Source organism: Dermacentor andersoni, chromosome 11, assembly GCF_023375885.2.
Source record: "Dermacentor andersoni chromosome 11, qqDerAnde1_hic_scaffold, whole genome shotgun sequence".
In the NCBI taxonomy this organism is placed as follows: Eukaryota; Metazoa; Arthropoda; class Arachnida; order Ixodida; family Ixodidae; genus Dermacentor; species Dermacentor andersoni.
The window spans coordinates 125,948,365-125,975,231 of NC_092824.1; the positions used below are offsets into that span (position 1 = coordinate 125,948,365).

At 43.8% G+C, this 26,867-nt stretch overlaps 1 protein-coding gene across 2 annotated transcripts in view; it reads left to right on the forward strand.

The window, feature by feature from the left end:
• LOC126539585 (latrophilin Cirl-like) overlaps positions 1 to 26,867 on the forward strand; it is a 398,662-nt gene that overhangs the window by 340,299 nt on the left and 31,496 nt on the right. For both annotated transcript variants that reach the window (XM_055075600.2, XM_050186470.3), the window contains exons 11-15: positions 5,355 to 5,554; positions 9,224 to 9,273; positions 10,075 to 10,186; positions 21,060 to 21,163; positions 25,043 to 25,433. In XM_055075600.2, the coding sequence (XP_054931575.1) occupies positions 5,355 to 5,554; positions 9,224 to 9,273; positions 10,075 to 10,186; positions 21,060 to 21,163; positions 25,043 to 25,433 (857 nt within the window). The remainder of the gene's footprint in view (positions 1 to 5,354; positions 5,555 to 9,223; positions 9,274 to 10,074; positions 10,187 to 21,059; positions 21,164 to 25,042; positions 25,434 to 26,867) is intronic.

The following is a 26,867-nucleotide window of genomic DNA, read 5'->3' on the forward strand; positions in this document are numbered from 1 at the left end:
CGTGACCACATCTGAGATGGCCGAACACCAACAGTCTGACGCCAAGTTGCTCCTACTTAACAGGTACCTCGAGGGACACCCCCCTCCATGTTCCGCGAGTTTTCTGCCGGGGATTGTCATCGTATGTGATGAGAAATGGCGTCCTGTACAAAAGAAATTTTGAGCACAGCACAGAGAAATTTCTACTCGTCGTTCCTTCAGCTTTGTGATCCAAAATCTTGGAAGCCTGTCACGATGACCCATCAGCAGGACACCTCGGAGTGAGCAGAACGTTCGCCCGAATTCATGCTAAGTACTACTGGCCAAAGCTATTGACTTCAGTACAGCATTATGTACGAACATGTTCGGATTGCCAAAGACGCAAAACACCTCCATTAAAATCCTCAGGCCTCCTTCAACCAATAGAACCCCCAGGAGCCCCGTTCGAACAAGTAGGAATAGACTTGCTCGGTCCCTTTCCTACATTGTCATCAGGGAAACGATGGATTGTAGTAGCCACGGATTACCTAACCCAATATGCCGAGACATCCTCTCTCATCAGTGCAACGGCTGAAGTGGCTGAATTCTTCGTCACCAAGATAGTATTACGACACGGTGCCCCTGCAATTATCATCACAGACCGAGGAACTTCGTTCACAGCCGATTTGACGCAATCCATTATGAAACTGACTCATACCAGCCACAGGAAAACAACTGCCTATCACCCTCAAACAAATGGGCTAACCGAGCGATTGAACAGGACGCTGACCGATATGTTGTCAATTTACGTAGACTTAGAGCACCGTACATGGGACAAGATACTACCCTATGCAACATTCGCTTACAATACCGCATTGCAAGAGACCACTCAAGTAACGCCATTCCAGCTTGTTTTTGGTCGAACAGTTACTACACCCTTGGATGCAATGCTGCCTGTCAGCGACAGTACAGAACAGAATCCTGATATCAGCGACTTTACACAGAGGGCCAAAGAAGCACGTTAGCTGGTGCGACATCGCATTCAACAAAGGCAGTGCATCGACGCGGACCGATACAAGCTGCGGCGAAGGGAAGTGGAGTATGCCCCATGCGACAGAGTATGGGTGTGGACTCCCGTGCGGACGCGCGGCCTGTCCGAAAAGCTTTTGCGCCGTTATTTCGGCCCTTACCGAGTACTTCGCCGCAGCAGTCCCCTGAACTACAAAGTTACGCCAGAAGGACAAGTGAGCTCATCACGATGCCGGCGTCGCACAGAAACTGTACATGTGGTCAGACTGAAGCCATATTATGACAGGAAGTGAATATTCGACCAAACATCTATTCTGTGCCATATACCACTTTAGTATGGACGACAGCTTGTGAACAATTTAGTCGCTTTACGCATCGGGACAATGCGTTTTGAAGGTTTTGGAGGGGGGATAATGATACAAGGCAGAAACATATTTAAACAACGCGCGCAGGTTCATGCGCCCCCTCAAGAGGACAACGGCGTATTGGAGGAAAAGACGACGAAATGATGGCACGTGTTATCGCCGCACGCACTTGCATCGTAGATGGCCGTTGTCAGCATCTACAAGAAGAAGAAGAGGTGAAGCGACGCTCGAGAGAGAAGAAGAAGGCATTCTTGATCTCCTGTTCCGAACGCGGCAGTCCTTTTTATTTACCCCCAGGGCACAAGTTAGCCCACAATAAATAGTTGTGCCTGGACTCCCTTAATTGTTCGTTACAGTATATATATATATATAAATATATGTCACCTCTGGAAGGATGTTTGTTCTGCAAAATGTAATGTTAGTTCTGGCCACAAGATGAATCGCTGTCACACCACTAGTGTGAAGACATGAATTCTGCCCACTAAGACCTCTTCTTCTACACATCTGTTTACTGGTTACCAAAAGGCAATGTTATGGCACGTGTATTTGAGCTCCTTGATGAAGTGCAGGTATATCTGGCAGGTCACAGGAAGCAGAGAGAGCAGTTGTTAAAGCACATTCAAGAGCCGTTTAAGTTTAACTGTAATCGTGCCTATTTGGCAGACATATTCTAAGCTTTGAATAGACTGGACTGGCAACTATGGGACCCAGGTACCACCATCATAATGCACACAGATGCCATTAAGGCCTTCTTAGATTAACTAGCTCTTTGGGAAAGGAAAGTTGAGACGGGAAATGTAGCTTCCTTTCAACATCTTAATGAGGTGTTTGGTGAGAAACCACTTCAGACATCAAGGAACATTTATCAAGCCTCCAAGGAGAGTTCACACACTATTTCCATAATATAAATGCACATGAGAATGTACAGCTGAAACTTGCCAGCAATCCTTTCCATTGTGCTGTGAACATGCTTACTGATGACATACAAGAGCTTTCACCTTGTTCTCATTTCGCTCATCGTCTTGGATTTCCATCGCACGCCTTTCCCATGTTTTCCCAAGAGGAATTCTTGTAACTCATGAACAACACCGCAGCCAAAGAGGAGTTCCAGGAACAACAACAGTTAAGCCACTCGTGGGCCAAAGTGCTTTCTCCAAGACCAACAAAGTCACCTTGAAAGTTGTTTTCCCATCAGCTTATCTCGGTGAAAGTGGTTTCGCGACTGTTATAGTAATCAAATCAAAGGCCAGAAACAGGTTGGATGCTGAAGCAGACGTGCGATGTGCCTTGAACCACACAGACCCACATAATGATTAAATTTATGATAAGAAACATTAACAGGAATTTTTTGTACCTCTCTGTAGTGATATAGTCTCTTTTAAATAAATTAAAATGTGTCTGTATATGCATTATTGAAGAAAGTAAATTTTTCAGAAGTCTATCAAGTTGGGGTTCACGGTGGGTATACTAAAGGGTCACATACTAGAAAAGTTTGAGAAACACTGTAGTAGACCTTTACCCATTATTCTTACAAAAAAATTAGGTGCATGTTAGATTTCTACTTTGTTTAGGAACTTTAATATATATCATTTATACGTCAGTTCTGCTTTGGGCACAGAAAGTGGTGGGTGTACATTTGGTTTGGGGGCATGTCAGAATCAGGAAAGAATTGCCAAATGATTCAGTGGAGTGCTTTGGCATTTTTTCTGCAGCTTGTTTAATTTGACCAACCAGATAACTTGTTCAATTTCGTTAACCCCGCCAGGGTCGAATTAACGGAAGTTGACTGCATTGTTATATTAAGGCTTCCTACATAAGATGCCGCTTTGCACTCTTTAAAATGCTGTGAGGGTACCGGGCCGATGCCAGGTGGCATAGAGTTGCAGGCACGAGACGGTAGGCAACTGTGTAGAGTAGCAGGCAAATGAGCAGGCACGGGACGGTAGGCAACAGTGTGTGGTGGTTGCTTCTTTCAGTGCCTCCTATATAAGTATAGAGAAGGCACTGGTTCTTTATTCTATGGTGTGGCGGGGAGGGAGAACATGGACGGCGTGTGTGCGCGGTCGGCATGCGGTGAGCGCGCGACAACGAACTAAGTGAGTTAAGTAATCGGAGGAGCAAGCCGCATGCGGTGCGGCGGGACGGAACGCAGACTGCATGTGTGTGCGTGCACCGAGGATTTCCCGAAATAAAGAACGTACTTGACAAGTGGGGGCTCGTCCAACCGGGCCTAACATGGAGGACCAAGAATCATGTAGTGCCACACAGCCAGTTGTGCAGCTTCTCCTGCCTTCTTCGATCATCCAAGGACTGTTGGCTTCGACAGCTGTTGCAACAGACTATATGGCCCGCCATGCTACTACACATGCCCTGCCTACCAGCTGTGCTACAGATGTAGCAGACTTTTTACTTCAGCATGTGATTCTTCACCATGGCGTGCCAAGGCAGCTGCTGACAGATCGTGGCCACTACTACCTGTCCCAAGTTGTCGAAGACATACTGCGTTCCTGCTTCACTGAATACAAGCTCGCAACCGCATATCACCCACAAACGAACAGACTGACTGAACTACTAAATCGCACCATTACAGATATGTTGTCTATGTATATTTCAGCAGACCATCGTGATTAGAACAGCACTTTGCCCTATGTGACATTTGCATACAATTCATCACATCAGGATACCACCGCTTTCTCGCAATTCTATCTCTTGTTTGGTCGCCATCCCACTCTGCCTTTTTACACCCTGCTACCTTCAGTACACACCACAAGATATGTTCATGATGCTGTTGGTTGGTCTTGTATAGCTCGCCAGATTGCCTATGATCGACTTACAGTGGCTCAGGCGTCACAAAAGACTCGCTTCGACAGTTGACACCAGAACCTTGACTTCTCTCCCGGAAATCTCATTCTTCTGTGGTCTCCAATTCGGCACGTCGGCCCGTCCGAAAAATTGCTGTCACGCTATACCAAGTCGTACTAGGTATTACGACAATTAAGTGACATAAACTACGAAATCTCCCCTGTTGAAGACCTGCCATCGTCATCCCAGCTATGAACTGACGTCGTCCATGTGTCCCGCCTAAAGCCACACTGTTCATTTAGTTCGATATCATTCTAACAAGCACCGGGATGGTGCTACAGCACCTGGGGCTGTGTTACAGTGCATTTGGACAGGACCATGCGCGGAAGAGGGAGACGAAGAGAAAGTGGTGGACTGTCTACTGGTGCTGTGAGCTTTGCACCAGCCTGAACGTTAACCCCTAACTTTTTCCTATGTAAATAGTTGTACATACGTTTGTACGTTGGGCTTCCTCTTCGTAACAATATTTACTTGGCTTTGGGGATCCCATACCACCGATGAGTACTCAAGGATTAGGTGGATGAAAGTTTTGTACACACTTATCTTCAATTTTGGAGTGGATCTACACAAGAACCTTGTTACTAATCCTAATTTCTCCATAGCTCTTTTTGAACATAGGCAACATGCTTATTTCACTTAAAGTCTTTGCTGGGTACAACACCAAAGTACTTATAGGTATTAACAAACAATAGTTTTTGACCATTAATAGAGTATTCATACCGTAAAGGGAGTAATTTACATGTTATAGTCATAGCCGCCGTTTTCTTTTTGTTAACCTTCATTTGCCAGGTTGCACAACAAGAAGATATTTTTGTTAAAGCTTATTTTCAAAGAGCCTGGTCACGTGGACTGCATATTTCTAGGTATAGGATGCAGTCATCTGCAGATAACCTAATATGTAGTAACCGGAATATCATGGGGGATGTCGTCAGTAAAAATGAAGAGTGGCTCAAGCACTGGAGGAATTCCGGACTTCACCACTTGTGAATCAGAGCATGTGTTATTGACAGTAACCATTTGATTTTGGTAAGAAAGGTAGGCCTCAATCCATGAAATTAAAGTATCATTGTTCAATCATGTGATGTCATGGAATTAAGTAGCACGCCACTAAACAGGATGTTGCATGTGGCTTTCCCACAGGTGTGGTGAAGGTGGCCTTCTTCTCCTACCGCAAAATGGAATCCATTCTGTCAGCTTCCAATCCGAGCATGGCAGCTGCTGACACCGTCTCAAACAGCACTGTACGCATGGTCAACTCTCGGGTGGTGGCAGCTGCCTTAGGAAGGCGCAGAGTCCTCGGTCTTTCCCAACCAGTTCTGGTTACACTCAAGCACAGCCAGGTACTGTTTAGTTTTGCACTGCATTTCCAACTATAGCTATAAATTATTGCACTTTCACTGTGAGGGTGCAGACATACTTAAAGGGACACTAAAGCAAAAAATTATTTCACCTGTACTCTTCTGCAATACAGGAAACACCACTCTTGCCACGAAAAGACTCTTGGCAACAGAAAAAAAGGGCGGGCCACCTTGAAGTTCCTACGTCAGCTCGCTTTGACGTCATGGACTTCGCCGCCATCTGCTTAGGTGTTCTTGATTGGGCTCTAAAGGAGCCAAACATTGAACGTGGCAAGTTTCAGGAGCTGAGCTCGCATGGCCCAAATACGAAAAGTTGCTTTGAAGTCAGTAAATCACACTGTCATACCACCACGCTGGGGTTCCGGCGCGAAATTTGAAAATAATACTTTCACTCTTATTTTCTCTTCTAATAATCAACCGTTTAGCGTGAAATTAATGAATATAGAGTTTACAAAGACTACTTTCTCAGTCTAAACTGACTTATTTTTTCGCCTTAGTGTCCCCCAAATTTTATTTTATTTCTGGGAATATTTGGTGAAACTCACTGAGTTTAATTATGTATTTCAGTGTGCTAATTTAAGATATAAAATCAGTTTTCTTGCCGAGTAAGTAAATTTTATAAACTAGAAAAATTCTGTTTGTTGCATAACTTGCTTAGAGGTGAGCTATTTACTAAACTTTATATAGAGTAATGAAGATTGGCATATAAAAATGATGTTGAATAGTCAGAGTATGGAATGCTACTACAATGAATGCTCTAGACTGAGTTGAAGCAAAGTTATAGCATGTCAAATTTTTTAATGTAAGAACCCATAGTAACACCCATGACAAATTATTATTTTTTCAGAATTTCTGCAATAATATTTGTTTACATTATAGGGCTGTTGCATTCCCTAATTATCTACCTTTGTCACAAAATGATATTCTGACAGCTTAAGTAGAACCAGAGATATCGTCACGCTAGAACTGTGACACCCCTAAAAACGCTGTTTCGAGAAAATGAGGAAAAACATTTCTTGATATGCTCGTGGTGGTTATGGCAAAGGCTAAGTCAATTGAGGATGATACAGAGTTACAGTCAAGCAGAAATAAACGCTCTATACCAACTTGGAGCAAATAAATGCAAAAAAAAAAGATATTTTGGACAATTTTTGTCTCCAGCAGGGTCTCCCTTTAAAGTACTTTCTTCCATTCATGTGTGGATTTTCATATCTTTGCTGATGCCTGTGAGAAGCATAGCATGCTCATACAGTGTGACACATTGTTTTTTTATTTCCCTTTGAAGTAATGTAATTTATCCATAACACAGTATGTTCTGCAAGAAAGCCAGAATGACTCTTCATTTTGTACCTAATAATATCTGCACCTTTGTTTGGGTGCCTAAGCTTTCGATCAAATAATGTATGAGTGAGCTAATACTCATAAATCAGCAACCACTCTCAAGTCCTCAGTTTGTATGACTAGGATATAGCTTTTTTTTCTCCTTTTGATGGATTCTGGTTTAAATATGTCTGAGAATTTTGTTTGGTTTATTATGCATAATTTCTTATTTATTTTTTGTCTTAGATACATTCTTACGTTGCTGTATGTGCCTGTCCCTGCCATTTGTACTGGGTCGTGGTCCTAGTCAAGCCCGTGTAGCGGCTTTTTGACCACGGTCCTCAGCATCCCGAATGTTTGAATAAAGGTTGATTTGATTTAATTGATTTGAAATACAGTGGACTCCAGAGAAATGAAACATGCTTAAATGGAAATTCAGATAAACGGAACAGTTATATTAACTTTGGTTGGCCACCCATAGGCACAGTGTTAACAAACTTGTATTAAGCAAAACACAGCCTTTCTTTAACTCCAGGTACACGGAACTTTAACCAAAAGTACCACTTACCTCATCAGTCTATGGAACAAGAAAAGTCCGACAAACATTTGAAATACTAGTGATGCTATGAAGAGTGAAGGATATCTAATCCATCAGGCAGTTGCTCGAAATTTAACGCAAATTGAAGATGTCAAAGTTGCAAAGGTGTTTCTGTCATGAGGACTTTGCAAGGCAAGTAATGATCCCTGATGAAGAAGAGAGCACTACGGAGTAGGCATAGATTTTGGAATCAAACTGCCACTGTTACTTCATTCCCTCTGCCAGGAGTAAGAGACACCAGATGATGCTGTTTTTACCTTCTCTGAGAAGAAAATTGAAAATATTATTGAAGTTCATGGTGAAGGCTATGGTATTATGGACAAAAACATACAGTATAGATTATACTCTTCCAGTGCGCGTTACTGTTTTGTACCAGGGGCACGATGGGAGATCTTTGTTCAAGAAGCATTCTGTTCAGTTGCTGCAACGTCACAAAGTGGGCAGTATGCAAAATTTGTGAGAATGGCAGAGAGAGAGCAGCCACTCGGCAAGCGGACAATATGCTGCAAAATGAAATGTTTCTCATCTTCCAATGATTAAAATTTTTATATAAAAAAATGCATTTTTTCTTCTCAAGCTTAAACACATTCTCAAATAGTAATATGTATGACTACTACAGTTTATAACTATTAGTTTCTCTGTGTGGTCGCTAGGTGGTGTTGCGTACAGCGAAATAGAAAAAAGAAACAACAGGAGCAGTGGCGCGCTTTTCAAGAGGCAACAACAACATTCCACTGGCCCACTGGCACCCGATGATCGGGTCAAGTTCACCGCAAAACCAACGCACTGTTCGTTTCTAGAAACGAAAGTGACACCGGAATTCCTTTCCTCCCATCTCTTCAAATGCATTTGGCACCCTCAACCACTCTGCCTCACCCTCGAGCAATGCCAACGCAACAATCAAAGCTTCCATTGCAAGGGCCATTTTCTCGAATTAGACTATGGATAGAATTCAAACATGCCACTCTGTAGCCGCAGCCATCATTTGGATCCAATCCAATCCACCAGACGTGCCATGTGAAGCCGGTCTCGACATGTGTGAAGGATATATAAACACTTGACCGCTCAAACTTTACACCTCTCGTTGCGTTCTGCTCCTAGGAGACGACGTGCTTGGTTTCAAAATGATTGACATGAGTGTGTTGCAGTTCTGATGTCACCAGAAACTTGGTCACGCCCCGTGGCTGACAACGACAGCGTGGCTCAGGCCAATCACGTGCGGTGTAACCAAAAGTGCACTCCGAATAACAATCTCCGATCACACCCCAGATGGCAAGAGATGCAGTTGAAAATCTGCAGAGATATTTTGAATGTGAGGACTTTAACCTTGTGCAAAAGGAGCTACAATATTAGAAGCAGAGCACTGTAAGGTCTCCTTTTATCACCACAGTATTATCAAAACAGTATGGCACCTTTCTAGTAAAATGATTCTTAGTGATTTTTATGTCCTTCGCCTAGATGAAACTTATAATAAACAAAACACATTTTTCGGTCCTTGCAAGTTTTGTTTAAACGGAGTCTACTGTATCACTCAAAACCTTCCTTATGTTCACTACTGGTGTTGCTGTCAGCTACAGTCACTTTACAGTGGCAACATGTGAAAGGAATTGAAACTTCAAATGTGCTTTTTTCTCAATATGAAACAAAGCTTGCGAAGTTGCTGATAGCATGCATAGTTTCCTGTCTTGTTCTCATGCAATGTCTTGTGTGAAATTATTGCCTCTTAATTTTAGGAGGAAAATGTTAGCGATCCGCAGTGTGTGTTCTGGGACTTCAGCAAAAGGTGAGCTTCAAAAGGTTACCTAGGAATACTTATCTTATTTTTCACTGTGTAGTATTTTTAAGCTTTCACACATGCCTAATATGCCTTGCTTCGAACTTATTAGTTTTCACATATCTGGTCAACAAGACATCTAAAGGTCTGACGACCTGAGAAATACTGAAAAGTGAAGCTTTTTAAATGCTGTTGTGTTGAACCAATAGTGAAGAAGCACGCAGACATAAATGACGAAGTTGTAAATAGTAAACAGTCTATCAGGCAAGCTTGTGCCCAGAAATCGAGCAATGCTAAAGTGTTGGCGGTGATAGCAGCGAGCCCAGTTAGCGATTGTCGAATCAGAATTTGAGAGACTCTTGGCTGACTACTAGGTGTTGCAGGAAGTTCTTGATAAACCACGAGTAGCACAGTGAATGTTTTAGGAGCTACCTAGATGTATCACATTCGAAATGCACTCAGATAGGGCAACAACAGTATAGGTTCAAAAGCACACGAAGTACAGCAGAAATGCAGACAACATGACTACTCACGCTTTGCAATAAAGCGAAGCAAGCACATCTTGTGGAAATATGAGACTTCTTTAGAGTAAAATGCTATGTTTCTACATTACAAGTTTACATTTCTGGTGCTTCTGCTCAAACAGTGTGTTTTTATATTGTGAAACATTTGTGTTCGATACTTAGCTGTCAAGCATCTTGTAAACAAATTGATATAGTATAGAGACAGTTGACGAAACTGTAGATGCTGACTGTAATAATAAACAATGTTACAGATGTTCTTACAGTGCGTTATACTGTGCCTTTTCAGGGATTGGTCTGAGCGTGGCTGCTGGGTTGAATCTTCCAATGAGACCCACACTGTGTGTGCATGTGACCACCTCACAAACTTCGCTGTCCTCATGGATGTCAGATCTGTTCAGGTAATATTTTGATATCAAGCACTGTTGTACAGGAACCAAAGTTGCACAGGCAGGGCAACAAATTTAATTTTTTCACTGTGCATACTCCCCAGAAGCACCATTACTGAAATCATGAGCACTGTTGCGGCGCTACGTTATCTCGAACCTGGCTCCATATGGTAGTGTTGCGGAGGTTTCAGGTTGAAAAAAGATCTGTGCCCTTCCACTCTGTGAAGAAGGATGACCAGTGAAGCTGGTTATGTGTGCCCCTTAATGGTGAACTGCACCTCCGCCATGGGTCGGCCCGGCATTGCACTATCTCCGGGATCGGCTCACGTATGGGGAGTTTCTTGCTTACCACAACGCCACGAATTTCCTTGGACGGTAGGGGTATACAGCTTAACTGTAAATCAGAAGCTCGGAAGTCGGAAAATCGAAAACCAACAGGTTTATTGGCACTTGAACAAAACTTATTTTACATTGTTCAATAGGAAAAACAAAAGAAAGTGAAGTGTTTAGCAACAAGTGACTGGATGGGCCTCGTTTCCATGGCCCAGAGCAGTTTGTGTTCTCTCTGCACAGTCATTATAACACTTCTGTTCCAACCCTCTCTCCTAGCCGTAGCCAATCACACACGGGTGACAACCCACCAGGATGACAGCCAATCCAAGCAGAAACAACACTGTTACAAAAGGAATATTGGACCGGAAGCCCCACCAAGTTCCAGCTGGCACAAAGGCTGAGAGAGGATTTGGCTGTGGGAATGGGAGAGGAGATTTGTTACTCTCTGTTACTTCTCAGTATAGGGCAAGAACCAGTTCGAGGCAGCTTTCTTCCGGGAAACGTCCATGAGCCCTTCACGTTGTCTTGGCCTCTCCTGAAGTGGCAACTCTTTCTTCCCTTTGTGGCGCTTCTCCAACAAGGGGAGCTCATTGAAGGAAAATAGCAGCACCCAGCATCGTGTGGCAACTGTCCTCCGACTATCTTCCCAGCGTGGCTCTCACGTGCTACTCCTGCACGTGACAAACAAGCTGTTGTCTGCTGCAGTCATAACAGCTTCCTCCCCGCCAAAATAGTCACGGAGCATAGCAGTCACTGCTGCTGCATGGAGAGACAACTTCATTTTCTGTAGATGAATGCTAGAAACTTGCCATCAATTGCCACATTGTCGGGTATGTAGGCGACCAGATTCTTTGAGCCGTCTCTGAAACTCAAACACGTGCGCAAGCTAGCATTCAGCCCCCTCTGAGCAAACCAGGTCAAAAGAGGGATGACAATCAATCTTTCTTTAGTAGCTGTTTGCAATATTCACACACTCAAAACTCTCAGGACTCGCTTGTAGTGATAAACCAGGTGTGCTACATTACGTATCTGCACACACAATTGCACAAACAAATGAAACTCCAGTAGCAATTTTGAGGAATGGCGAAGAGGAACCCTGGACCGCTTAGAAAGAATGACTAAGTGCATCTGCATTTCCGTTTAATTTGCCCTTCTTGTACTTCATGTCAACATGATATTGCTGTAGAATGAGGCTCCACCTCAGGAGGCGACTGTTCTTTGATGTCGCAGTTTGCAGCAAGGCCAGGGGACAACAGTCCGCCTCTACGATGAATTTGGCGTCCCCGAGATAGCATTGCAATTTCTGAATGGCCCACACAATACATGCACTTTCTTTTTTCGACGCGCAGTATGCCATCTCACAAGAGCTCAGTTTACGGCTCAGATGGATGTTACAGGATGTTCATTGCCATCGTGATCCCTCTTGGAGACAACGGCACCTAGTCCTCGCTCACTCGCATCACACTGGACTGTGAATTCTCGGTCAAAATTGGGAGCTCACAATACCGGACGGCTAATGAATATCGCCTTCAGGCTTAAGAAGCCAGCTTCCTTCTTTTCATCCCAGACTACGTTTGTCTTCTGTCCCATGGAAAGCATCAGTCAGGGGGCTTGCCAAGGTTGAATAATCTCGGATGTAATGATTATAATACCCAGTGAGCCCCAAAAATGCCCGAATGTCCATCTTAGTTTTTTGGCGAGGATAGTCTGCTACTGCTAATATTTTAACACCTCCCTAGGTTCCCTAAAGCATTGACCTATGTGGTGACCTAGGTAGTCCACGGTCGCCCTTGCAAGAGAATACTTCTCAGCCTTTACAGTGAGCCCATCTTGATGCAAACGGCTGAGTACCGCTCTGAGATGCACCAAATGGTTTGCCCATGAATCAGAAAAGACTGCGATGTCATTTAAGTAGGGCACGGCAAATGCTTCGCACCCCTTCAGAACCGTATCCATGAGATGTGAAAAACAAAAGGGAGCATTTTGGGGAGTCCGAAGCTCATCATTGTCGGTTGATAGCTGCCTGCTAGCATGACAAATTACGGCAAGTAATGACTGGCAAGTACCACTCAGTGAGCGGTACTTGCCAGTACTCTTGAGTAAGGTCTAGCGTAGTCACATGGGCTGCTCAACTCACCTGTTCCACCCTCTCCTCAATATTTGGAATTGGATACACTTGATCCTTGGTGAGACCATTTAATTTCTGATAGTCTACTATTGGTCTTGGGTCCTTACCTGGAGCTTCCACCAAGATCATGGGTGAAGCGTATTCATTTTTTGAGGGCTTAATTACTCCTAATTCGAGCATGCACTTCTCTTCCCTGTCAAGAATTTCTCACTGCCTAGGAGAGATCTTATAACCCTTTGATTGCTCTGGCTCCTCAGACGTCAGCTCAATATCGTGCTCAGTCAAATCAGTTTTACCCGACCTGTCAACAAGACATTCATCAAACTCTGCTATAATTTCGCCGAGATCAGACAACTGGGATTCCTTTAGTTCCTCTCTCTGTTCAGTCCTCTTCAGGGGTTCTTGAGTGCTACTTCCCTCTCCACTTAGACAAACCAGGTTGTCCTCCATCTCTTCAAGAAGGTTTAGAGTCATATTCGCCATTGCCTTTCTTGGCACGTAAGGTTTCATTAGGTTACAATGATAAATGCGCACTTCTTTATGTTTCCCTGGGGTTTTCACCATGTAGTTGGCATCAGAGAGCTTTGCAACCACTTCAGTGGGTCCTTCTCACTGTACTTAGAGCTTGTTTTGCCTTGAGGCTCTTGGTAACACTCTTGAGGAGGTGAGGCTCTTGAGGCTCTTGGTGAGGCTCTTGAGGACCTTGTCACCGATATGGAACGAGCTCTAACAGGCGGTCCTATCATAGTACACTTTAGATTGAGCCTGAACTGACTTCATGCTGGCCTCCACAAGTTCTTTAGCATTACACAGATGCTCCAGCAGATTCAAAACAAACTCTACCACGGTAGTGTCTTCCCTGCACCCTTGCCACGTTTCCCGCGCCATTTGCAAAGGTGAGCGCATTGCCCTTCCGTAAACCAACTTGGCGGGGCTGAAACCAGTGGATTCATGTGGTACCGACCGCAAGGCAAAAAATGCCGCTTGTAGGTGCGCATCCCAGTCGCGCTTATTTTCATAACAACATTCTCTAGGGATGCGCTTGAGAACGGAATGCAACCTTCCTAAGCTGTTGCTCTGTGGATGATGAATTGAGCTGTGCACTATTTTTATGCTGCATCGCTTTAGAAATGACATGGTGAGGATACTTGTGAGTACACTGCCTTGATCACGGAACAGAAGCCGACTCCGAAAAAGATCAACAATAGCGAATCTACAACACTCTCCAACGTCACCTCATGCAGTGCAAGCGCTGCTGGAAACTTCGTGGCTGGGCGTAACATAATTAGTATCTACCGGTACCCTGTCTCTGTCACAGAAAGTGGCCCAACTACATCTTAAGTCTATCACTAACCACTGAAACGGCTCTGTAATAATGGGTACTAACATCATCGGTGCTTTCCACTTAGCCTGCCCCTTTCCGACCTGCTGGCATGTGTCGCATGACCGTGCAAATTTCTCCACGTCCTTAAAACATCCAGGCCAATAATACTCCCGTAACAGCCTCTGCTTTGTTTTCCTGGCTCCAAGGTGACCTGACCACGAACTGCCATGGGAAAGCCGCAACAAGTCTGCGCGATAGTTCTGGTTTAGTTGATTTCGCTCCACTCAATGCTTATCCTTGTATAGGCGACACAATACACTGCTTCTCAGCTGGAAAGAAATAGTCTTCTTTGCTTTAGTACTTGTTCTGTGGCACTCCCTGATCTCCTGAATGGTGGGGTCCTCCACCTGATCGGTAGCCAAGTCTCCTCTATTCTCTTTTTGGAGTGTAGTGAAACTATTTGACACTGGCGGCAATATCACATTCTCTAAGACATCCTCGTTCTACGGTTCACGAGACTGATTCTCTGGCTGACCGGTCTTACGTGTCTCATTATCACGGTGGTCTGCACTGCGTTCATCCATTTCCTCCACAGTCTTATCTTATGTTTCCTCTATACTGTAACTTTCGGATGTGAGTTGAGTTGCCAATTCTCGTTCCTTTGGACAGGTTAATGCTTGAACAACCCTGTCACTGAAAATAATGCCCCTCTCTTGCAATAACATATCTGATCTGTTTGAGAACAAGTATGGATAGCATTGACAGAGTTTTCCTGAAATGGCAGCTTCGGTTGTTAGCTTACCGGAAGGACCCACGATGACCACTGCTGCGATCGGCAAGCACATGCTCTGTTCATCCACCGCCTGGTGGATCCATGCACATTGGCCTGAGTGGTCGGATGGTGACACATACGTTGGATGGACAACATCCATTGTTGCCACCGAGTCGCGCAGTGCCCTGCATAATTTCCCGTTTACTACCAGGTCATGCATGTAAGGCTCCAACAACTTGATGTTTTCTTCACAGTTATTGACATACAAAAATGACACCCTTTCCTTTGTGCAGTTTACCGCTATGTGACCTGGCTCCTTGCATTTGTAGCAAATGAGTGGCTTCCTAGTCTCAAAAGTTTTCTTTGGCTTTTGTGCATTGGCCACTTTTTCATTCAGTTCACTATAGTCCTTTCTTTCATTTTTACCTGAAGGGACCATTTTTTCCTCAACTTGAAGGCTCAAAGGGTGCTTCACTTAATGGTTATTCACATTTGTTTTGGAATTGTAGGCCCTAGCAACTCCTAGGCTGCTGCTAAGCTGTTGGCACGATGCATACTCCTCAACGAGTTCGGCCTTTTTCATTGCAGAAAGTATGTCACCCCGGTCCTGTAACCAATTCCTTTCCTGCTGTGGGAGACAGTTGTAAAATTGCTCTAACAGAATACAGTGTCCCTGTCACTTTAGGACTCAGTGCCTTTGAACGATACGGTTAAGTTTGCTCTTAAATTGTACAGAAATTCAGGGTAGCTCTCATCCCTCGAATTCTTGGAGCCCCAAAATCTTAGTCTGAGCGCTTCTGCGCTAAGTCTACTTTCTCAGAAGGCAAGCCTTATCCCTCTCGTAGTTGTCCGTGTCCATCTTGCTGAGCCACGCAACCACCTCTGCTGCCTTGTAGGGCAGAACCGCCAGTAACCTCTGAGACCATGTGTATTGCTCAAAGAACAGTTTCTCACACGTCTGTTCAAAATTTGAGGATAGAGTACGATATCTCCTAATAACACATATGGCTGCATGTACCTAGAAATTTTGAACTCTGTCCTTGTTGAGAAGAGGTACCACTTGCTGGGGACAATTGCCCAATCTATTACTCAGCTCAAGTATCCAACTTGCGGAGCTTTTTTCCTCCCATTCTCGTTCTTGCTGCTGTCTGAGCTGCTCGTCCTTCTTTTGTTCAGTGAGGCTCCATGCTTCACTGAGCTCCTCATCATCGGCCCCCAAATCAGTGATTGCCTGTCTGATCATAGGTTTTCGTGGCAAATCCTTTGTATCAATCCTCAATTCCTCACACAAAAGCAATAGGTACGGCTTCTACAGCCTCTGCAAGTCCGTGATCCTTTCAAGTGCTGGCTACTTCCAAAACAACAACTCGAAAGTGCCTAACCTCCTGGCTTTCAGCAAAGTTATCTACCAGTTCTAATATCTAACCCTCCTTTAGAACCTGGTTCACATCAAAGGAAAAGCCAAGCATTCAGCCACACGTGATCAATGTCTCAAGACAGCTGCTTTCTCGCTGGCTGACCATTGGTTGCAGGTTGTAGCTTCAGATGTTACTGCTGATCACAAGTTGTTGCAGCGCTAGGTTATCTTAAACCCGACTCCATATGGCAGTGTGGTGGAGGCTTCGAGTTGAAGAAATCAGAAGCGCAGAAGTTGGGAAATCGAAAACCAACAGGTTTACTGGCACTTGAACAAAACTTATTTACATCGTTGAATAGGAAAAACAGAAAAAGGTCAATTGTTTAGCTATGAGCGCCTGGATGGGCCTCATTTCCATGACCCAGAGCAGCTTGTTTTCTCTCTGCACCATCATTATAACACCTCTGTTCCAACCCTCCCTGCTGGTGGTAGCCAATCACATACAGGTCACAACACACCAGGATCACAGCCAATCAAGAAGCACAAACAACACTGTTGCAGACGGAATATCAGGACCAGCGGCCCCACAAAGTTTCAGGTGGCGCAAAGGTGGAGAGCGGGTCTGGTCATGGGAATGGGAGAGGAGACCGGTTATTCCCAACCCGTCTTCTCCGCTGCTTCTCAGTATAGGGCAGGAGCCAGTTCGGGGCAGCTTTCTTCCAGGAAACGTCCATGAGCCCTTCGCTTCATCTTGGCCTCCCCTGGCATGGCAACTCTGTTCCCTTTGTGGCACTTCTTCTCTGACGAGGGGAGCTTGTTATGGAAAAATTAGCAGCGCCCAACATTGCGTGGGAACTGTCCTCCAACTGTCTTTTCAACGTGGCTCGCACGCTACTCTTGTGCATGACGAACAAGCTGTTGTCTACTGCAGTCATAACATAATTATCATCATCATCATCAGCCTCTCTTTCTGTCTCTTAACATTATGCCTAGCAATCTTCATTCCATTGCTCTTTGCGCGGTCCTTAACTTGTTGTCAAGCTTCTTTGTCAGTCTCCAAGTCTCTACCCCACATGTCATCACTGGTAAAATGCACTGATTGTACACCTTGCAGTCATAACAATCCCTAAACAAATATAAAGGGACACTGAAGAGAAGCACTAAATTAATTTATACTGATAAAATGTTTTGTGAAAACTACATTTTCATTATTTTCGCACTTTCGCTGTCACTGCATGCATTGTCAAGTCCTATAGTAGGCAAAAATGGAATAAAAACAACATGCATAATTTGGGGCACAGGGCCCTTTTATAATAGATGTTTCTTTAAAACTCACAAAATCTGGGGGGTGCGACTTATAATCTGAAAAATATGGTGTTTGAAAATGGGCTAATACCAGAGTCAACTAATTTTTTTATGTGTGTGCATCTTCAAACCTTTTGTGTTAATATTATTATTATTGTAAAGAGATTTATTGTACGAGTCCAACAAACAGGCGGTAGCTCGGAATAGTACGTAGGGAGAACAAGATGGTGGTGTTATAGCCACCATAGTGGTGTTCAAGCGCCAATCTCGTGCCCTCCACTCTTGATGATGATCACTGAGCCCGGGATGTCATTCTCTTCCTTTCTTCATTACATTATTATTATTATTATTATTATTATTATTATTATTATTATTATTATTATTATTATTATTATTATTATTATTACTATTATTATTATATCAATAAATAAGAGCTTGTTTTAACAACATTCCTTGTCTTTTGTGTATCAGTATTGCACCCAAATGGCTTTTCTGTACATGCTTATTTTCCTTCTTTTTCTTTACCTCATATCCCCGTGCCTTTGTATCCGTTTTGTTTTTTGAGCTGTACATTATCTTTTCGTTCGATTACCTGTGTGCCATCAAAACCTCATGGTTTTTCCTAGCCACAAAATCTAAAGGCTGGATTGATTAATTAATTTTACAGTGGAGCTCTCTTAGGCTAGTTTCCAGCATTTCGTGACGTGCGTGTACAAAAACTATCATCATATGGGCTGGGTTTATAGAGGTATGAGCCATTGCTTATGGTGGTAGGAGCCTGTAGGGGGTATGACTCTACAGGCAAACGATGTACAGATCACATACAAGTACGATGAGTCGTTCAGTGGTCTGGACATCATAATGTGTGGCAATCCATGACAACTGCCCTTGGACTTTAGGCATGCATGCGGTCACAAGAAGGTGTTCAGCCCAGAGGTGAAGTGGCGTCATCTCTCCTACTTCCTGTTGCAGCAGGTTGTGCGTCAAAAAAGAACACCGCATTCTCAGCAATCCTTACGAAAATTGGGGATGGGAGGGCCCTCCAATCGAAAGAGGTGCGCATCATCAAGAGTTGGTTTTTCAGCACCGATCAAGCCTTGGTTGTTGTGCCCAGTGGTGCTGTGCAACTCTTCTACTCCAATAAGGACGTCGATGTGTTCAACACCAATGTTGCCCTACAGGGTGTGGGAGACGTACACAAGGCTAGAGCAGTTGATGTATACCTCGAATACAGGTCCAACGACAAGTGTGTTTGCGCACAGGCCAAGGTGGCCGGTATGACGCATGTCGAAATGGGGAAATTTACCCCAAACGATACTGCTTGCTCGGGGCAAGCCCTGTATGGTCATGTTCAACATTTACTTTTTTTTATAGTTATATACAGCTCCGCTGGTCATCCACTTTCACATGTTGGGATGGCTCTGAATTTTTTTATTGACTCTCACTCATCATTTGTATTTTTCTACAGCTTTCTGTTGTGAATTCACCTTGTCTTTTCTTGACCGTAACCTATGCCTTTTCACAATTGTCGGTTGCGTTTCATGTATTTGTGTTTTTTTGTATTTGTATCTTTAATTACTTTCTTTACTTGTGCGCCAGCACTTGTACCTTATGGTTCTTCCTGGGTGTTAAATAAACAATTGATTGATTGCTGTATGTTGGCCACGTTGGTACTCTAACATTGAAGTTAGTGCATTGTGTTATCAACGTCTACCTCCTGTCCTCGACCACTGGCACTAAAAAGGATATCTAAATTGATTAATTGATTACTGGATTGACTATTATTGCCATGAGCACTTGTGAGGTTTTTGGTAATATTGAACATAAATTTGGAATTGGTCTGATACTGTAGCAGCAAGCTCCAGAAAACCGAAATCTTACTATAATGGCAAAATTTGGTGCTCTGGCTTGCACAGGAGGCCATGCAGGGTGTTCCTCTTGGCATTTTAATCAGAGACTTCAGCATAGATCTGTCCAGCATAGATATTTTCCATTCTGTCCACTTCATTATGTGCCCAGTGACTGTTGCTGCTTGTTTTTAAGAAATAAAAATGATTTCCTTTCAAATAAATAGATACATAAAATTTAGACTCGAAATAACTGGTAGATTTCATTGCTGCAAGCTTATAGGTATCATCTGTAAAGTATCAATAGCAAATGCAGCTTGGAACGAACTTTGGAACGAGCTCGGCACAAATTCTGAAGTTCATGCAAGTGAAGAATCGGAAGTGCACCACCTATCAATCTAGTCATCAGCTTAGATCCCATTTGCACACAATGTTATGTAACAAGTTTCAGCAATTGATTTCCATGATGTGCTATGTCATTGGCTTGTCTCACCATTCAGAAGGCATTTCAGGACTGCTTGCATAGAGTGTCTTGCACTGACAGCACAAAAATTGTCTTGTGTTTACTGTAGACAACAATAAAGAGTTTCACAAACTTCTTTCTGCTTGCAGATTATGAGGGGATGTATTTTTGGACAATCGCTTCTTGCGGTACTGTCACTTTCGCACGATGTTGTACAAGACACAATGGATGATTTGGACGGCTTTGCTGAAGCAACTGATTAGCACAACCAGTTTTGCTGAACAAGCCAAACAGCATGTGCTGAAAGTGATATCTCCAAAAGTTATTGTCCGAGAATACATCCCCAGGTTACCGGAGTTGGGGCTGGCAGTAGCAAAGCTGGCAACACCACCTTGTGATGATTTGTCCAACTACAATGGTTTTGATTTTTTTTTTTTTGTCAAGTGAGTTTTATTGAAGGGAAGTCATAAAAATGCATCAAGTTAACAATTATGTTGCTACCAATGCTTTACAGTGGCAGTTATAGGTAGAATATGTAAGTTGCAGTGTTTCTAATGCCGTGACCTCTGTGTAGTTGACTTCTGCCCTATGAAGTAACATGGTGGTGTAGCAACACACAGATTTCCCCCAAACTAGCAGACAAAACAGGAGCACAGCTGACACGGTGGACGGTGTGCCAGCATGCATTACAAGTCTTTGTGCTCACATTTCCAAGCATCCCTCGTATGTCACGGGCACGAAGTTGTCATTGAAGTCAAAACAGCCACTGGTCATAACATAGGAGCATATAACTAAACAATCATCGCGTACTGGAGCAAATGAGTTTCTTTACCATGCTTACTGGATCAGCATAGCTACTTATTAAGTATACAAAATGGAGCCTAAAAATTTTTTTTTCGGTATAGTGTGTGTAAGCGCGACTGAACGAGGATGTAGAAAGAAACAGATACACAGAGGCAGCACTCAGTGCCTCAGACAGGCACAGTGTACCTGTTTCTTTCTATGTCCTCGTTCAGTCGCGCTTGCGCACTCTATCATGGACTCAAACCAACTAGCTTACCAACGTTTTTGAACCAAGTTTGTTCCAGTACTCCCATAATGCCACTGCCTAGCTGTTTAGTCACACTGTCAGTTCTTTTGCAATATGATCTAGCACAAACCAGCCACAGTGTCTGCAAACAATCATGAGTTTTACTCTAGATTTATGCTGCACTTCCAGGTGAGCATGGGCTGTGTCCTTGTGCATGCTTGTCCAAATTTCCGCACTGCAAGACTGATTGCAAGATGTCTTTTTTTCACAATGCTCGGTTTTGTCGTGTTGTACTTGATTCTTTGTCACTTTCTTTCTTTGGACAGCTCACGCATTCAAATGAAGTGGCTCTTCAAGTGATCACCTATGCTGGCTGTTTCGTATCCATTGTCTGCCTCATCCTCACCATAATCACCTTCCAGTTCTTCAGGTCAGCACTTGTGTTTGCTTCACAAACGTACACACTGTCATCTTTGTGTTATTTAGACTTGATGTGTTATGTTCAAGCGGAAAGCGTTAGCTCTCATCGACCTTACAGTATGACATCAAAAGGACAACATAGAACTAGAGATACTGTATATGTACATATCATATGGCAAATCACCTCTGCAGAAGTCTGCAAGGTGGAGGAAGGTTCATGAAAGAGGAAATCACCCACCCAAACTGTAGCAAGCTGCAAAGGAAAGCCATGCTGGTTTCTCAGAAAGCACTCTTTGGTAGAAGAAATAAATCATCCTGGTCCCAGGTTCAAATCCCAGATCTGGACAAATTTTCCTTCAACTAAGTGTGCACCATGTGATTCTATGTTAGATTAAATCTCACACTTTTCAAAATATAGCATAACTGTTATGACTGTGACTAAAGGTACATACAACATATCATTTCAACTTCTTTTTTACAGGTACGTGACAGACGTGGCATTTACTTTTTTAGGAATGTATGGTCCGATGCATCTCGATGGTTTTGGCATGTTTCACATTAAGATAAATTGTGCATAAGCACACTGAACAGCCTCATGCACACTTCCCTCACTTCAACACTCGTTCTGTGTGTGTTGCAGTGCAGTGTGCTTGGGCAGGCACAGCTAGCGCAGTTTAGCGGGGTCGTCACTGCCGCATCTGCTTTCATGCCATTGATGCATGCTTTTACCAGAAGAAAAATGCATTCTATTCAGTACCTCCCTACGTAATACTATGACAACGTGGGCTTCTTGTGGATACAGTTGAACCTCGCAATAACGATGTCAGTGGGGAACGCGAAAAAATTCGCTTTCGCAAGAATTTCGTTGTTGCAAAAAAGGACAGCAGCACAGATAGGTAATGCATCGCAGAAAAATACTTTACTGTCTAAATTCTGTTAGCTTACTTTGGCAAGCTTTGCTCGAGGATATAAAACGGCATTGTCGACAGTACAAAGTGCGCCGCATGCGTCGATCAGCAGTGGCAGCACTGTTGTGGAGCAGTATTCTTGGTCAATTGCTTTCAGAGATATGATCACTTTTGTGAGATTTTGTGTAACTCGGCACCGGAAGCAGAGCAACAGCACATGCAGTAGCATTTCTCCAGCGCACGCTGTTGCCCTTAGGCGCCGACGCGTCCGGTGCTGAACGCAAAAGTGATCGTATCTCGTGTAGCCGAAGGCGAATGATCGCAATTACGGCCCCTTTGACCAAAACTACGTTCGGTGCCGAATCCGCACGCGATGCCTGTCAGGTGGCACCAAAACCAGTATTCTTGATGCAAGGGATGCATATTCCCGGGCGATCGCTCAATCACGGCCCGATGCGTGGCACTCCATGCTGTGACTGCCATCTCAAAAGCCATAAACAATTCCATGTCAGTGGGATGTGGGTTTTCTTGTTTTTGCTGCATTTTTCTTACCGAGGCGCACATTACGCAGTGCACTGCCATGATCGGCAATCGTTGTTCGAAACGTGCGTTCAGTTTGCGCTCAGTTTCGCCTCACGCGATTGACCTAGGCCACGACCAGGCAAACTGAATGCGCGTTATGAACAACAATCTACGATCTCGCCTAGTAGGTGTGTAAAACCGTCGTCACATGTCAGTAGCAACATGCATGCGCTTCAAACGGGCAATCAACAGACTAGATGGTGGCCATGACATGTTTTCAGTGCATGTGATTGCTTCCGGCGCTTGGTTGTTTTTGTAAACAGAAATGGTGGCACCCACGCAAGTGTAATGTGGTGGCATTTTACGCAATTTTAGTGCAAAACAACGCATTTGAGCACATTTTGGAGCCTGCTAACCCAACGCGAGTAGGTAATATGCAGGGTTACACCCCGACAAATTTCATTGATGCGGGATTGTAGTACAGTGACATTTCGTTGCGGAAAGGTACGAAATGCGTTGAATCTTATGGCTGTTCGCCAGGGATATGAAAATATTTCGTTGTTGCGGGATTTCGTTATCGTAGGTTTTGACTGTAGACCAATGATGCAATTATGCTTCGCTAAGTCAATAATGTCGGACAAAGGACAATGGACAACGATGTCGAAGTCGAAGCTATGGTGCACAAATTAACAGAAACGTTAACTAATCGAAGCGGAGGAGCGCAACTCTTCTCTAAACAGCTCTCCCTGGTGACTGCCCTTAAAGTTACCTTCGGTTTTCGTTCAGTTTTGTCGTGTGAGTGACCTTTGTATGGTTTGCTTCGTTGCTCACAAGCAGTTTTGTAATGACTCTTCTTCAGGAGACTGCTTCAATCATTCCACTATGCTGACCACTTGGAGATGGGTAGCACGAGTTCAGTGCCGTATAAGATGTTGTGGTTCTGCATATGTTTAAAAGGATCTTTGGCCATGTTCTTGCAAACTTACACTTTGATGCTGTTTTGTCTACTTAAATTAGTGAATGCTTTATAGGCTGGGCTCTGTGCAAACGTGAGGAAGAATTTACATTCAGTAGCTCACTTCGATGGCAGTTAGCACCTGCGATGCTGAGGACTCACTTTTCTAATGAAGCAGACATCTTGAAGGGGCTGTACAGTTTAATACATTATAGATAAAAGGTTAGATGTGAACAAGGATTGGTCTTCAGAAGCGCCGAAATTGGCAAACATAATGCGGCAGCAACCTGGACAGTTTGCGTCAGTGGCTTATAGAAAAAATGCAGGGGTGGGCAGGAAGGACACAGCACAAGCACCAACTTCAACAATTAATTTTATTTGAGATGAAGCACAAATACACACACCCAGACATGACTCTGAAAGCAAAGGTGTGATGCACAAACTAAACCAAATTCAGGAACAATGATTCAAGATGCTCTGAGAAAACTGCCTCTTTATGATAAACAGCTTTCTTTCGGGAGCATGCTCATCTCTTGTGAGCTGGTACTCCCTGCACGTTTATGTCACAAAAAAATTACATCAGTTCACGTGATCACACCAATACTTCAACCAGAAAAGGATGACTTGCACCTTGCATAAGATTTTGCACCACCTAAAGGTGGTGCCAGAGTACGCTGAAGCACTAAACAGACGAATACAAGGGACGCAAACAATTGTGTCTCCTTTACACTTGCTGCTTGTTTTGTAGTGCACACTACTGACCAGCCCCAAGTGCTGAATGTGCCAATGCTAAGGGGCTTCTTCCAGTCTTGTGCACATTGTCTAAGCTCCAATCACTGACGAAATGCAAGGTTGCAAGAAATGGCAAAAAATTTTTTTACAATGCATAGCAGGTGTTGCACATTGAAATCATGTTCCCTGTGGCAAATATTATTCGGGGCAAACAAGGCACTCTCTGAATTGCACAAACGAAGAGTAGTGCAACAATGTAAAGAAAGCATGTGACAGTTGGCTAGTTTTACACTCCCACTTTTTTGTGTACAAGCGCTTGTCTTTAGACAAGCTTTGTTGTTGCAGAGCAGAGATAATGTCACCTGGTTCACCACCGCAGCAGCAGAAATAGCTAGGTTAGATCTTCACTGTGTGAGCATGCCACCTTTATTGGAGAAAATTCCTGAACGTAGTTAAGCCTGCACCTGGCATCTTTGCTTTGAATGTCATTTCGTATATTTACGTCCCTTTTTCAATAAAACCTTTTCTTGAAGTCAGCAGCTTCATGTCTGTCCCTGAATTTGCTCTGCGAACTCGCATATCTTGGGTCATCATAGAGTAGAAGGTTATGTTTATAGGCACTTCATTGCTTTTTAAGTAAAAAGAAATAAAATAAACAGCAGCTTTAAAGGTCCACTAAATCCATTGCATCAACAAGACATGGTTTGCACGAAAGAAATGCAACTTTCTAATGAATGGTCAACCTTAACAGATATGGTTTTCACCATGGCAGGAGCCTGGAGAGCGAGCGAATGGTGATCCACAAGAATCTGTGTGTGTGCCTGCTGGTGGCTGAGGTGGTGTTCGTGGCTGGCATCTCCCAGACAGCACAGCGCACTTTGTGTGGCGTTGTCGCAGGCCTGCTGCACTACTTCTTTCTGGCCGCCTTCCTGTGGATGTTTCTTGAAGGCTTCCAGCTTTACGTGATGCTCATCGAGGTATTCGACTCGGAAAAGTCTCGTCTCGGCTGGTACTATGCACTCGCATATGGCATGCCTGCTGTCGTGGTGGCTGTGGCAGCCGCCATTGACCCAGCAAGCTATGGGACGCCACAACATTGCTGGCTCCGTGCCGACAACTACTTCATACTCAGCTTCATCGGCCCTGTGGTTGCCATTCTTTTGGTGAGCCCTCAGAGAAAGTGGTGTTGTGTAAGTGTGACAGAAATGGGAAGTGTGTTAAGAAAAGTACTGGGACGGGGATAAAAACAAGCATACAAGAAGAAAGCACTTACCAGAGCTGCTTGTGGAATTCAAGAACACAGGCAATCAACAACTAAAGCACAGAGACGCAGAACATGGCAAATCAGTTCTACGAGTTATTTCAGACTTGCCATGCAAAAGTTAGGTTGTATTTTATTTCACACAAAAATATACAGAGTTTGGAATATTGTTGTGCGAAACAATATAAAACCTAACCTGATGTGATGTGCCGGAGGGGTGAACCCAGAAAGATGTTTTGTGCAGGGTTTGTCAGGGTTGGTCCATCCCAGACCAGGATGAGTTTCTTTTTCTTCTTTATTTTTTTTTAGGAACCAACAACTAATTCTTGTGGTACCTGTTTTCTTTTGTACACCAGACAGCTTATTGTATGGAGTGCCCGACAATGCAGTGGTAATGTGCAAAACATCACATCAGTGGTAAGGGTAGGGCGCAGTGGTAGTGCAGGCAGTGCTTGCATCATATGAGGAAAATTTACTCCACTCTTTGTACGCAGAATTGAGCCCTTATTGGTTAGTCTATAATTAAAAGGGTCCTGAGCCACCCCTCAGGCATGGGGAAAAAGTGAAGTCCGTGGATAGCATGTGCTGCTTTGAATATCTCGGACAAATTTTATAGTCGTGTGACGCGTGGATCTCACAAGCAAAGTGCGAAGTCGCATATTTCTTGAATGCTCTCTTTTCACATGACACCTTCTCCTGGCCCTCTTTGAAGCTGCCGGTGGCTTGCATATATCGTCATATGCAAGATTCCCAAGGCGGCTGCTGTTGGCTGATAGCGGACATAACCAAGAAGGGGTTCTATAAAAACACGCTAAAAATGAAGATGAAAGGAACACATACGACAGAACGGGCGCTGAACTTCCAACTGGCGTTTATTTCAAATGATCTATTTTGTGCACTGCGCATCAGATACATCATGCGCACATCATCATGCAAAAGATTGTGTAAGTCAATCAGTTCATGCATACAATTGTATGATCAATCAGTTCACGTGCCTAGATGCCTCGAACGAAATGTCGCTTCTTTTTCGTGCAGTGCCAAAGACAAACAGCTGACACACTTGTCACCTGCCTTCCTTATAAAATATGCTTCTATTATTTAGCGTTCTGTTTCAAACTTGAACTGCACGTCCCACTCCACCATAGCCTTCGTAGTGCAAGGCGTTGAAGAAGGAGTGGGATCACTGCAAAGGGGATCCAGGGTGATCTTTTATTGCCAATAACTCTGAACTGAACACACTGAAGTATTTTTTGCTGCAAAATATTTCTGAAATAGTCTAGTTTAAGTTCAAATGCATTTCTTGAATTAGATAAAAAGGTTTCAGGGCCCCTTTAAG